General features: G+C 40.6%; 1 protein-coding gene across 1 annotated transcript in view; it reads left to right on the forward strand.

Moving 5' to 3' along the window:
• The first annotated feature begins 7,403 nt into the window (after positions 1–7,403).
• The window catches only part of LOC138971315 (uncharacterized), an 11,049-nt gene continuing 4,397 nt past the window's right edge, over positions 7,404–14,055 (forward strand). Inside the window, exons 1-4 of the mRNA XM_070344037.1 lie at positions 7,404–7,800; positions 11,481–11,579; positions 12,402–12,670; positions 13,297–13,501. Of these exons, the coding sequence (XP_070200138.1) occupies positions 7,719–7,800; positions 11,481–11,579; positions 12,402–12,670; positions 13,297–13,501 (655 nt within the window). The 5' untranslated portion in view covers positions 7,404–7,718. The remainder of the gene's footprint in view (positions 7,801–11,480; positions 11,580–12,401; positions 12,671–13,296; positions 13,502–14,055) is intronic.

Raw genomic sequence — 14,055 nt, forward strand, 5'->3', positions numbered from 1 at the left:
CGCTGATGCAACCAAAACGTTAGTGTGTTCTTTAGTCCTCTCAAAGATAGATTATTGTAATTCTCTTCTGGCCGGTCTCCCTAAGTACCTTTTAGATAGACTTCAAAGGATCCAAAATAACGCTGCCCGCCTGGTCTTCAAATCTTCCAAGTATGAACACGCCACACCCCTTCTTCACTCTCTACACTGGCTGCCAATCACTAAAAGGATCGAATACAAACTCTCCTCTCTTTCTTTTGCCGTCGTTTTTGGTTCTGCCCCAGAGTACTTGTCAGAACTCCTCAATCTCTACACCCCCTCTCGTCAGCTTCGCTCCGCCGCCGACACTCGACTCTTCCGACTCCCCACAGTGCAAACAAAGACATGTGGCGAGAGGTCCTTCGCCTATCAAGCCTCTGTGACCTGGAATAGATTACCACTGCCTCTCAGACACACAGATTCTCTCACTACATTCAAGACAAATCTCAAAACACACCTCTTTCAGCCCAAGTGATTTCCCCACCAGCATCTCCCCACCCACCCCATCCCGCCCCACCTCACCCCCTACCTAGCGCCTAAAATAACGTGTATATATATTTTCTGCGCTTTGTGTCAGCACTGTTTGTGTGTGTGTAAATAGTACCGTTGACACGTTTTTATATAGAAGCCTACTGTGGTTCTTGTGCTTAGGCTGTGTATTGGACTGTCATTGTATGCCTGCATTATTAGTTGTCAGTAATTATTACATGTGCTGATTGTTCTCTTTGCCTGCGCGCGTATAGTATGTTGGTTATGTTTGGTCATAGTATGTTTGTTTATGTTTGGTCGTTATCTTGCCTGTGCGTGTATTGTATGTTTGGTCGCTTTCTTTGCCTGTGCATGTATAGTTTGTTGGTTATGTTTGGTCGGTTTCTTTGCCTGTGCGTGTATAGTATGCTTGGTCAATGTATGTATTGTAAAGCGCTAAGAGTAGATATTTTTCTAGAATAGCGCTATAAAAGTTTGCATTATTATTATTATTATATCCTGGTGGACACTCCCTTGTATTGTCTTTAGTCCGCGCGTGTGTGTTTGCGTTTGTGTGTGTGTGTGTGTGTGTGTGTGCCTCTGTCTCTGTCGCTGTGTGTGTGTGTGTGTGTGTGTGTGTGTGTGTGTGTGTGTGTGTGTGTATGTGTGTGTGTGTGTGTGTGTGTGTGTGTGTGTGTGTGTGTGTATGTAAGTGACGCTGTGTGTGTGTGTGTGTGTGTGTGTGTGTGTGTGTGTGTGTGTGTGTGTGTGTGTGTGTGTGTGTGTGTGTGTGTGTGTGTGTGTGTGTGTGTGTGTGTGTGTGTGTGTGTGTGTGTGTGTGTGTGAATACGAATACGAATATACGCATACGAATAAACTTTATTGTCATGAAACGTAGTGTTTATAAGACACGGGAAGATAAATAACCAAATGATTACATTGGTGGTTTTTTTAAGCAATTGTATACAAATTTTCCCAATTTAGTTTGTACTTTGTCTACCTGCAAAAATTGACTTGGTACATTATAAGAAAATATAGGTCGATTAATGTCATTCATGAAAGATTTTCGTAATTGGTTGTTTTCTATGCAGTTATCTAGAAAATGTATTTCATCTTCTATTACTCCATATGTTTCACATAATCTATTTTCCCTAGGTGTATTGCTGTATCTACCAGTTTCAATGTTCAGGTCGTGGGCACTTATTCTTAGTTTACACAACGATTGTTTATATTTTCTTTGTTTTATGCATAACAGATATGGTTCCGTTTTATAATTTGTTACTATTCTTTGATAAACATTTAACTTTGGTGAACTTCTTATTTGACCTTTCCAGAATTGTATTATATTGGAGTTCCAATTTTTGACATATAACATATTTTAACCTTTTGACATTAAAAGTGGACTGATTTTTTCACACATGATCTAATCCAATGTGTGTGTGTGTGTGTGTGTGTGTGTGTGTGTGTGTGTGTGTGTGTGTGTGTGTGTGTGTGTGTGTGTGTGTGTGTGTGTGTGCGTTTTTGCCTGGTTTACATTTTCTTAATAGCAATAACAACATTTGGTCTAATGCAAAAATAAAACTGGTAATGGATGTGACATATTTTCATTGCTTGTGTGTGTGCGTTTGTGTGTCTCTGTGTGTGTTTATGTGTGTGTGTGTGTGTGTGTGTGTGTGTGTGTGTGTGTGTGTGTGTGTGTGTATGTGTGTGTGTGTGTGTGCGTGAGTGTGTGTGTGTGTGTGTGTGTGTTTGTGTGTGTGTGTGTGTGTGTTGGTGTAGGTGTGTGTGTTTGTGTGTATGTCTTTATGTGTGAGTGTGTGTGTGTGTGTTTGTGTGTGTATGTTTGTGTGTGTTTGTGTGCACGTGTGTGTGTGTGTGTGTGTGCGTGAGTGTGTGTGTTGGTGTTGGTGTATGTGTGTGTGTGTGTGTGTGTGCGTGAGTGTGTGTGTGTGTGTGTGTGTTTATGTGTGTGTGTGTGTGTGTGTGTGTGTGTGTTGGTGTATGTGTGTGTGTGTGTGCGTGAGTGTGTGTGTATGTGTGTGTGTGTGTGTGTGTGTGTGTGTGTGTGTGTGTGTGTGTGTCTGTCTGTCTGTCTGTTTGCCTATCTGTCTGTCGGTCTGTCTGTCCTTGTCTATGCTTGTCCAAAATCCAGCCCACACTCGTAAGCCGACACATTCGCATTAGTAGCGCAGACCCGGAAGGTGTTTAGGTGTGCAACAAATGCAGCAGCCCATTAACACATTCCTACCCGGTTTACAGTTGTGTGTCACTTGAAGTTAAAGATACCTTATCTCTTTGTAAACAAGCATGCCAGCCGCCACAGATCTCTACAGAGTGTACGTGAAGAAGCGCGCGCATCATACTAGTTGACACACACCAAAAGCCGGCACCCTGGTTGCTTCCTATACAGAAGGAGAACTTGTTGCTGAAGTTGTTTGTGTTGGTGTCTTGAAATCATTGTGTTATGCGCGACCGATTTGGCTTTGATCATAGTCTACGTTAAGAACTCGGCCTTCTCTTTTCAACTATTCATATTTTAAGGTGCATCACAGTAAAAGGTAGAACGTTCCTGAAAAAGTCATACTCCTGTGAAAGGAGAGGCTAAAAGCCTGTCTCACCATATTTTAAGTCGAGTAGACCTATGTTAGATCTCCTGTTTATAAGGACAGTTTAATAACGATGAAGTCCGGTAAGGTAAGTCGAACCTTTCTCAGATTTCGGTTTTCGATGAGAAGGGATTTGAATACTTTGCTGGGCGGAATTCTGCTTCGTAGCCAGTTTTGTTGAGGAACAAAGAGGTTCAGATCAGTTTTCGCTTCGCTGAGGATCGTTCTTTGTTTCCAGCACTGTAACCGTAACTGTGTATAGGCGAAGTGTACAGCAACATGACATGCTTTATGAAGTTTGTGATGCATTACGTTTCATGTGTTTTATCATGTTGCTGCATTTCAAGCCGTATGTCGTTGACGGTTGATTGGCTGATGTAAGATTGTAGTGTCCGCCATTTTGACCGGCGTCCCCCGTGTTACGTCAGAGCGCCCCCTTCCCCTATTTTCCCTCTGTTCGGTGTGTCCCTTTTCCCGCCAGTTCAATGGGCTTTGTTTGGGGAAAACACATACACATCTTGTACACATGTACATGGCTTACCTTCCCTGCTCATTTTCCCCAGTTAAGAATTTATTCAATCGACAGCCATTGCCGGACAACATCTGAAGCTATATAGTATAGCTCAGTACTTGTTCATACCTAAAGCAACCTGTGTGTTGGTTGTTATTCAGACTAAATATGTTAGCCTGATTCTCTCTCTCTCTCTCCCTGTCTTTTGTCTGGCTTTGTGTGAGCCAGTCATGTTATGTATTCTGTCCTGTGTCACTCTACTGGTTCTACTCTGTTTGTCACATGCATTTTCATACTCTGATATTTTGCTAGTCTTCATTTGTATTACCCTTTTACCTGTACATAATCTTATGAGTTTTTGATTGTCATTCCTTTAATGAATTGAGGCATGAGAATGATAGATATCTTCTGAGTTAAGATCTCAGACAATAGGAAGATCTTGTCTACAGGCTGCACAATTTTGACTGTTAAATCCCATGTTGCACTTTAAAGGCGGTTGCCTGCAGAAGAGCTTTGCGACTGATAAAAGCCTAACATTTTGTGCAGTCGCATAGATGCAAAACAGACTTTTAGTCTAAAGCGATATGATTTAGTCGCGCTTCCCTGTAAAGTAATAGACTGTTGTCTAACGCTTCATTTTGAAGCATGGGAGCGTGCGCTTACCCCATGCCTGAGTTATCTTTCTTATTCTTGTCGTTATTATTCAACTCGATGAAGATGTGTCTTCATGGCGATGAACATGCTTAATAATAACTATTATTTTGCAGTTGCGGTTCATGCAGTTGGTTAATTTATGTAAAGCATTTTCCTATGCAAGGCTTAGGCCTAGGGGGAGATGTTGGTTACTTCCCTTGACATTAGCTGTAGTGGAGTTGTTTAACTCACTGTGGATTCTCTTTCAGAGAATGCTGTGTCTGCAGGATTTTGGCTAAATTGTTACTTGTCTATATGTGTCATGATTATTTTGTACAATGTTACATTCATTGGTTTGTGCTTTGTATTATGTCATGTGTGACTTAGAAGGCATGTTGTTTATAATTGTATTTTCTTTTCTTTTTAGTGCCTTCTTGTACACTGCTTTCTGGTTGATACCAGAACTCATAGTTTATATTTCTGGCTACTAGAATAATTACCTTATTACACTATTTCTGGTTTCATATTCATAGCTTATATTTCTGGCTACTAGAATAATTACCTTATTACACTATTTCTGGTTTCATATTCATAGCTTATATTTCTGGCTACTAGAATAATTACCTTATTACACTATTTCTGGTTTCATATTCATAGCTTATATTTCTGGTTCTATTATTGTTTCTAGCTGATTCTGGTACTGGTAAATACCAGGATTCATAATTTCTAGTTCTGGTCTATATATTAGAGTTCTGTTATTGTTTCTAATGTATAACTTATAGCATTGTTTCTAGTTGCTACCAGATTTAGCTAAATATTGGAATATTTCTGATTTAGATAAGCTACCTGAGTGGTTATTCTTAGTTACAATTCCTTCAATAAAAGATAAGTTAAAGCAACCTCTGTCTTCGGTGTCTTAATTGTATGCTCCTCTGCCTGTGCTATATATCCTTTTCCTTCCACCCGACCTTCCCACATCTGGCGCTTGCGAGCAGGGATGGGACTCGGCATATGTTCAGGTAATGGCATAATATGACCACTGAACATTTTCGTGCTGTTCCCATTCTGCGAACTTGGGATGGACAGTGGTCCCCCGGTTCGGAACTTCGGGACGAAGTTCATTCAAACGGGGGCGATTGTGACAGGGGAGGCTACTGCTCCTTTCACAGCAGACTCTGCACCCGAGTTGTTGGCCTTTAAAAGTCAACACCCGTGGATTGTGGAAATCTGTTTGTGGTGGGGTCTGGTGGTTTCCGATTGTCTGTATGTTCATGGAAACCTTCGGGTTTGCATAACAGTTTTTATAGGGCTAAGAAATTAGCCCTAACATTTTTCAATCCTGTTTGATTGCACTTCGCCTCCCGAGATGATCGTAGTGTTTCGGCACTCGGTTACATCTGGCGCTTGCGAGCAGGGATGGGACTCGGCATGATATGTTCAGGTAATGGCATAATATGACCACTGAACCCTTTCGTGCTGTTCCCATTCTGCGAACTTGGGATGGACAGTGGTCCCCCGGTTCGGAACTTCGGGACGAGGTTCATTTCAAACGGGGGCGATTGTGACAGGGGAGGCTACTGCTCCTTTCACAGCAGACTCTGCACCCGAGTTGTTGGCCTTTAAAAGTCAACACCTGTGGATTGTAGAATTCTGTTTGTGATGGGGTCTGGTGGTTTCCGATTGTCTGCATGTTCATGGAAACCTTCGGGTTTGCATAACAGTTTTTATAGGGCTAAGAAATTAGTCCTAACATTTTTCAATCCTGTTTGATTGCACTTCGCCTCCCGAGGTGATCGTAGTGTTTCGGCACTCGGTTACACTCCTTTGAAGTCTGAACTGTAATCTTGATTCATATTAAATAACTAAAACTGTTGCCAGGAGATACGTCCCGGGTTTTGCTGAATTAATCTGACACATTGACATAGGTGTCATTTACAACATTAATTTAGCAAATGAACTCTTTGTGGAAAGCGGCCAGGCTGCAGATTGTTGGTATACGCCCTTGACAACATGCTGTTAACTAAATGAAAAGCCTTAACTGTTACAGGTCTGTTGAGGCGTAAATGAGATTTCCAATGTTCATTGTACATGATTTATTGTGAGTTGTGCGTCTATAGCGTGGTATCGTCCATACGAGGATAATGTGTTGCTGTAAGTGTATTGTTACGTTGTTTTGTTAGAATGTATGTATTTGATGTTTAAATAGTATGTTTTTTATTCATATTTAAAAGCACAGTAAGCCTCCCGTAAACCATCACAGATACTCTCAGGCTTTTACACACAGTACAAACACTCTTTCGTTTGAACACTCACCGCTTGAGAACATCCTAGGTGCCCTACGTAAAGAGCGAGCAATTTTCAAAGAATTTATTTTCGTGGACCCTCTGATCAGCAAATCAGGCGCCTCGTTTTGGCGCTAGAACTAACTTTTAAAATCTAGATAATAAATTGACAGCTTGTTACACAAACATTCTTAAATCATAAAATAATTCTTTTTTTTATCACGACAAGATCAGTACAATTCGAAGTTTTGAAAGTTTGAAAAAAGAAAAGCCCGGAAACGTGTCACGCAAACCGTCTTTCTCGTAGCAGACGACGGTTCTGCCTAGCGCCCGTTCCTCTGAACAGTCAACTGTCATCGCTCTAGTTCGTGTGAATCGCAGCCGTTTGTTGCGTTTAGATTCAGAGGTACACAATAACGTGCTATTGCAGATGAGCTTACAGCGAGTCCCATTGAAATCACAAACTGACGACTACATTGTGAAAAAAAGGAAACTGGATTGCACGGGATCACAGGGGTTCGCGATGGCTCAGGGGTAAGATAAACCACGCAAAAATAAATTCTTTGAAAATTGCTCGCTCTTTACGGAGGGCACCTAAGATGTTCAAAAGCGGTGAGTGTGTACATGAAAGGGTGTTTGTATTGTGTGTAAAAGCCTGACAGTATCTGTGATGGTTTACGGGAGGATTACTGTGGCTTTAATAATTATGTAAAGCGCGGAGAGCATACTTTACTGTAGTTCGCGCTATATAAGCTGTCATTATTATTGTATTATTAAATGGACGCTTATGTACACGAAGGAAGGTCACTGTAAACGAACACATCCGGTCTGGTACGGTCTGTTTCCTGAACACAATGCAGCTGTGGTTTAAACTTGAGTGTTGTTGTGTCTCTCCTGTGAATAGATTTCACATGATATGAGGATGTTAATTTAACAACTACGCAGAAAGTTAAAAACGGGTTTGGATTACGGCAGCGCATGAGGAAAACAGCACCGACGCATTGCCTATACAATGACAGTGTCTGCTCGGAGTGGCTTAATGTTACGGATAAAACTATTGCGTGGCATCAGTGTGAAGAATATGCGAGTGATAAGTGCTATTGAGTGCTGCTGTTGACACTCTGTCAAAATCAAAACTACAGTCGCAGTACCACTGGGTTCTCAAGACTACCAACAACTATAAACAAATCAACATTCGCAATGTCGACAAAGCGTTTGCTGATACTCGCTTTCGTGTTTGGTGTCTTTGCTACAAGCAGGGGAGAAGAAGGCGCATGTGAAGGTAAGGTTTATTTAATACATTGTATATTCGGCGATAGATAATGAATACATATTTACTCCAAATTGGTCAGAGGGGGGTGGCTTCTTTACGCAGACTCTTCGATATGAGAGTCACACATCTTCATCATCATGTGTGTTGGATTGGATTGGATTTGTGTTCAATACTGGGGGTACTTGTGGCACAGTTGGTTTATGTTCATGTTCACCGCATTATTATCCCAGTTTTGAAAAGATTAGGTCGCTAAAGCCTAGGTCCCACTATCACGAATGTTTTGGAGAACCACAACGAGTTACCACGATTTTGCCAAAACGATGTTTGCCACGGATGGTCGAGAAAAATCGACCGAACAAAAACGAAGTGATACGAACCACAACGACCTTGACGATTTTCTCCACAAATCCCAAATCGTTGTAGTTCGCCGTCAAAATTCGTCACAGTGGGACCGACTGTCCAAGACTGAGATCATGGAGAATGTTATACGAGAATCACGAGAGCCAGAACGACGCACAAAGAACAAGAAGGAATTACAACGAATACACAACGACATACAACGAATGTCATTAATTCGTTGCAGCGCTACGACTGTTTTGAACATTTCAAAACAGTCGTTGCGACTCCACGATCTCTGCCGATCTCTTCGATGCACAACGATTCTTGTCGAACAAGAACGAAGTAATACGAACCACAACGACCTCGGCGATTTTCTCCACGAATCCCAAATCGTTGTAAATTTAGTTCGCCGTCGAAATTCGTCACAGTGGGACCTAGGCTTTAGCAGCAACAAAAGAGCCGTACGTACTATCCAAGTGTGCGAGTGTCTAGGTGTAATCGGCCACCTCCATTTCTGGAAGAGGGACCGAGGTCTTTTACGTGCCACGGTGGTAATACGGGGGTGGGACATTAGTATCGTCTCTGTGTCTGCGCATAAAGTTGACCCGTGTCCGCTCGACCTGAGTTCAAACTTGTACCTCAAATATCACAGGCCCAGTGCTCTTGCTACTGAGCTACCCGACCTCCCGAACTGTAGTCTAGGAAATCCAAGCACGCTGCATGGCTCCTGGGTGGGGGGGGGGGGGGGAGAACAATAGTATGACGCGAAAACAAAGAGAAAATATAGCATTGGCAGTCAGTAAAGTAAACCCTAAGTATCAAAACACAGCGTTCAAACTGTTAATACAGTTGATACAGCCCCTAATAAAAAGTAACATATTGGAGAAAAAAATAGTGATATATGTCACGAACGACAGCAATAAATAATAAGTAAAATGACAAGAGAAACCCAACAGATCAAAGGGTTTGAAGAAATGATTAGGGCCAGGAACCCAGATATCTGAGAATATCAACAAAGAACGAAGAGAATTTACACAACCTGCGCGCATTCATTCAGAGTTGTAAAGCAAAATGTTAATAGAAGAGTATGTGTGTGTGTGCCGGTGTGAGTGTGTGTGTGTGTGTGTGTGTGTGTGTGTGTGTCCAGCGCAGCAGACTGAACTTGCACATCACTCACAGCGATAATAAGCGTGCCAGTTCAGTCTGCTGCGCTAGACTGGGTTTTGATGTTGGAAGACTTGTTTTTCGTAATTGTTCTTTTGCGTTCACATTTCCATACCACCCAAGCGCGTTGTTGCTTTTGTACTAAACTTGATCCCAAATTGTAATATCCATTTGTGTTGAAGCAAAATACTGAATTTTTGCATCTATACTGAAAAGAGTTATTACAGTTTAATAAAACTTTTCTGAACAGTTACAGTACGTCCAACAAACTAATAAAAAATATATTTTTCACGCGTTTTTGAAATTGTATTAACAATACTCATGTCAAATTAAAAAGCAATACAGCGATCCATTACAAAACTACGGGGTTTTTTACTCACATAGCCCACCACAAAATTACGCCAAAAAAGGCCTTTTACGGCTTCTGACGAGGTTGACACCACTATTCTTCAAAATGTCAAAACAACACTGCTGGGCACAACAGCTGAACCAAAATACATGTGTATGGGTAGACAATGAGTTGTTCTTTCATTTGAGATCAAAAACAGGGCTACCCTTGCTTATTTAGATTATTTTTGTATTTTAGTGTCTGCAAGTCCGTCGCGATATAACCTTGAATGGTTGAAAACGACGTTAAACACCAAATAAAGAAAGAAAGAAAGTCTGCAAGTTTGCTTTCGCAAATTTGATTTTGGTGGGTCTCCGGTCCACTGCATAAACACTAATTCATGAACAATACAACTCTTCATTTTATACGGAAAGGGGATGAATTACCTTTCTGGCAATATAGTTGGTTTTAATATAACTGGCCGCATCACACAGATCTACAGCTAATTGTATCTGTGTACTTTTGTATGACGGGTAGAGTAGTATTTACGGTCGTCAATGTGTTAGAAAGCAATATATAAACTTGGCCAAAATATTATTGCAACAATTTGTCGCACGCTAAGAAAAGCATTAAAACGCAATTCATTTTCGTTGAACTTTATATGCTCGAAAAGGTATTTATGTCTGCTGTTCATAGCATTGATGGTACTTTGTATAAGTATCCCGTGACACCCTGTCAAACAAGGTCACCCCTTAAATCGACCTGACAAAAAACATAGCCCGGTATTTCAAAATCTGCAAAAAATCAGAATACGCACAAACCAAACACCTTTGACTACCATTGGAAAGGCCATTCAATTTCCTGTTTCGAGCATGTTGTTTTATGCACCTTACTTCTCTAGTCTTTATGTAGCCTTTTGTCAAAGGCGGTAGGTGTCTCCCGTTTCAGAGGCCAAAAAAGGCACGTTTTGCGGCCATTTTTGAGGGGGTCCTCCACTGAAAGAGCCATATGTGCTCAAGTTCTCAATGATTTGCTTTGGAAATTTCAGAAGTTATGACCAATAGGCTGACCAAAATCTGTGTAGCTTTTTGCGAATGTGTATACTAAGCGTGTTGTATTACGTAACTTTTCAGAAAGAACTAAACAAATATTCATATTAATTCAGGGTTTTAGGAAAACAAATCGGGACTTTGCAAGCTAAGCACGAAATAATAATAATAATAATAATAATAATAATAATAATAATAATAATAATAATAATAATAATAATAATAATAATAATAATAAATGAGCATTTATATAGCGCAACATCATAACTTTACAATTATGCTCTTTGCGCTTGACACATTTAAAATTCAAACACAGTTATACAAGCATTTACATCTACTTTCATAGTCAGCAACGCTTGATTAAAAGCATACACCATCAAACATACATTACAACAGATTCTTCCACTAATTAAGTAATAAAAACATGAATAAAATAGGTAGTAAAAACAAGGAAATACAAGGAAATGGTTGAGGCAACAGGTGCCAACGTTTGAGGCGATCACCGTCAGTGGTACTGAGTACTCTAGCTGTGGAGATTAACAGTTCTGGGCCTGTGCTGACTTGCCTGTGGTTATTTTGACCCAGAGCGCTGTGCTCGGTGTGTTGCGCTTTTGTTAACCGCAGCGAAAGTACCAGTATACAAAGTACCAACAATGGGACAAATGATATAAACAACTGACACAATTACCTTTTTGAGCATATAAAGTTCAACAAAAATTAATTGCGTTTTAATGCTTTTCTTTGCGTGCGAAATTTGTTGCAATAATGAAGTTTTGGCCAAGTTTAGTACTATTTTTATATGCTTTCAGTGTCGTGCAACTTCAACACGGATACATGCAGCTGGAACAACGATGCAAATGTGACAGTTGAATGGAGTCGGACTTACTGTTTGTTGCAATGTAACCCACGTAAGTCTCGAGCCGCAAATGCTCTCTTATCATAAAAAGTCTTGAGAAAACAAGGACGTTTATGGGAAGCACAGAGGAGCTGCCCATCTTCCCTTGTTTACCACTGCTAATTCTGGAACCGGCTACAACCCCTGACCTACTTAACATATGACCTCTCCCCCTTTTCTCTCCTCACCCCTGTCTTTGTCTCCGAGTCCGCACCAACGCTGTCTGCCTTCACGTTCTTTCTGCTTGTGTGAGTGTGTGTGTGTGTGTGTGTGTGTGTGTGTGTGTGTGTGTGTGTGTGTGTGTGTGTGTGTCTGTGTGTGTGTGTGAGTGTGTGTGTGTGTGTGTGTATGTGTTTGTGTTTGCGCGCGCGCGTGCGTGCGTGTGTGTGTGTCTGTGTGTGTCTGTGTGTGTGTGTGTGTGTGTGTGTGTGTGTGTGTGTGTTCTTTTCTGTGTAGATAATTAAATTGGCTATCTTGTCGTATGTCAAAGATGCGAATGTTTACCTATTGTGATTCTTTGTCGATTTTTAATGAGGTCCTTTCATTTTTGTCTAGTCGTTTTTTTTATGGTACCCTTAATTGAGCGGCTGTCACGAGATCCCTATTAAAGAAATCTGTAATCTGACATGTGATCCAGATAGCCAAGTGAACGGCCTTAACTGGCAAATACATTTTGGACGAAATGACACGGGAAATAAAGCTTAAATTTTGATGCGAAATTTGTCGCAATAATGTCTTGTCCTATTTTATAAGATCTACAGATTGACTAAAATGTATATATTTGACTTTACGCGACTTGTTTCAATTTCGTTTCGATGTTTTTGTTTCCTTACAGTTAACAGTTATATGTCACTGAAGATGAAAGACGTAAGTATTAACGACACCGGAAGACTGTCCACCCCGTGGCTGAGAGGGTCCATCAACGAAACATGTGTGCTACAATTTGACTATTATATACAAAAGAGTAACGAGTGTCAGTTATCAGTTCTGTTCAGAACGAAGACAAGTATGACATCGTTGTGGATGACCGCAAATGCAACGAAAGGGAAACAGTTTAAAGAGTCACCGAAAGTCGACGTTCCTTGTGATGGAAATGCATATCAGGTACCTCAATCGTGTGTGTGGGTGCGTGTGTGTCTGTCTGCCTGTCTGTCCTTTTTATATTGTCTTTATTGTGTCTATGTTTTGCGTATTTCTTTCGTTTAATCTTTCTTTCAACTCCTGAATAAAAAAACTCTATAAATATGTTTGCTGTGAACATGTTCTCAAACCCTACAGAAAATCGGTTTATGCAAGTTAGTTTTATGTGGGCATGATTTGCCGATACGAGCTCGTCCCTTCTCGGTTTACGGGTTACAGTAAGCCAGGTTCTAGTAGTCTCGACGATGACTGAACACAGGTTTTCAGTGTCAGTATTTTAGTTTTAGGACGATTGATTGACAGAATGTTTTGATATAGCGTGACGCGACTTTTTCTTTCTTTCTTTCTTTTTTTTCTTTCTTTCTTCCTTTCTTTCTTCCTTTCTTCCTTTCTTTCTTTCTTTCTTTCTTTCTTTCTTTCTTTCTTTCCTTCCTTGCGAATAACCAAAGAAAGTTCGAGTGAAAGTTCAAAAGTGAAAACAATTGTTCGAGGCTAAGGTAAGGTTTTGTTTGCATAAAACCAACGGATCGAAACGATAGATATGATAGTGTAGACCCATGCCATAACCTCACTTGACGCTGTTGTTTCAGATAGTGTTCGAAGGAAAGAAGATATCCAAGAAATCATGTGGAGACGAAATTTATATCGACGCCGTTGAGTTTGAAGTAACCCTTTCGTCATCAACAACCACATCCACAACTTCCAACTGTTCAACAGATCCCGCCGGTAAGAGCATGACTGCAACTGGATCCACCCTCTGTACCCAGTCCACGCACGCTACTGGGATTAATACAGGTAAACATTTACACCTGATAAGAACTACAACAATGTAATCATAACAACCAAGTCTGTGCAGTATGTGCATGTTGATATCGATGATACAGGTAGAGGCGAGCGCTCTAGTGATCTGGTCGTTTATGTCACATATAATTGGTTTTTAAAAAAAAAATAAAACAAACAAGAAAGGTAGGTTGTTGGAAAGTTTGTTATTGACAAAACAATACTTTACATTCACAAATATATCGACCTAACGGTCTTTAAAGTGCACAGACAAACATTGAGTAACAAAAATTTAGCTTGATCGAATGTTTCGGCCGCTTGTTGGACTTTCCCAACAAATAAAAAAAAAGTTTTCGCTTGGGACTTTCCCAACAAGCGGCCGAAATAACAAACGTTCCAACAACCCACCTTTCTTGTTTTTTTTTTATTCTGAATGTTGGAGCGTTGGCAGTCTCTTTGTTTTTGGATTTATGTTTTTCAAAGCTTTGGGAAGTAGTAATTGAATTAAAACTATTCCATGTACTTGTAGGTGATAGGAACTACATTGGCCAGAAAGTGGTGCGTGAATG

The sequence above is a fragment of the Littorina saxatilis genome, linkage group LG7 (assembly GCF_037325665.1).
Source record: "Littorina saxatilis isolate snail1 linkage group LG7, US_GU_Lsax_2.0, whole genome shotgun sequence".
In the NCBI taxonomy this organism is placed as follows: Eukaryota; Metazoa; Mollusca; class Gastropoda; order Littorinimorpha; family Littorinidae; genus Littorina; species Littorina saxatilis.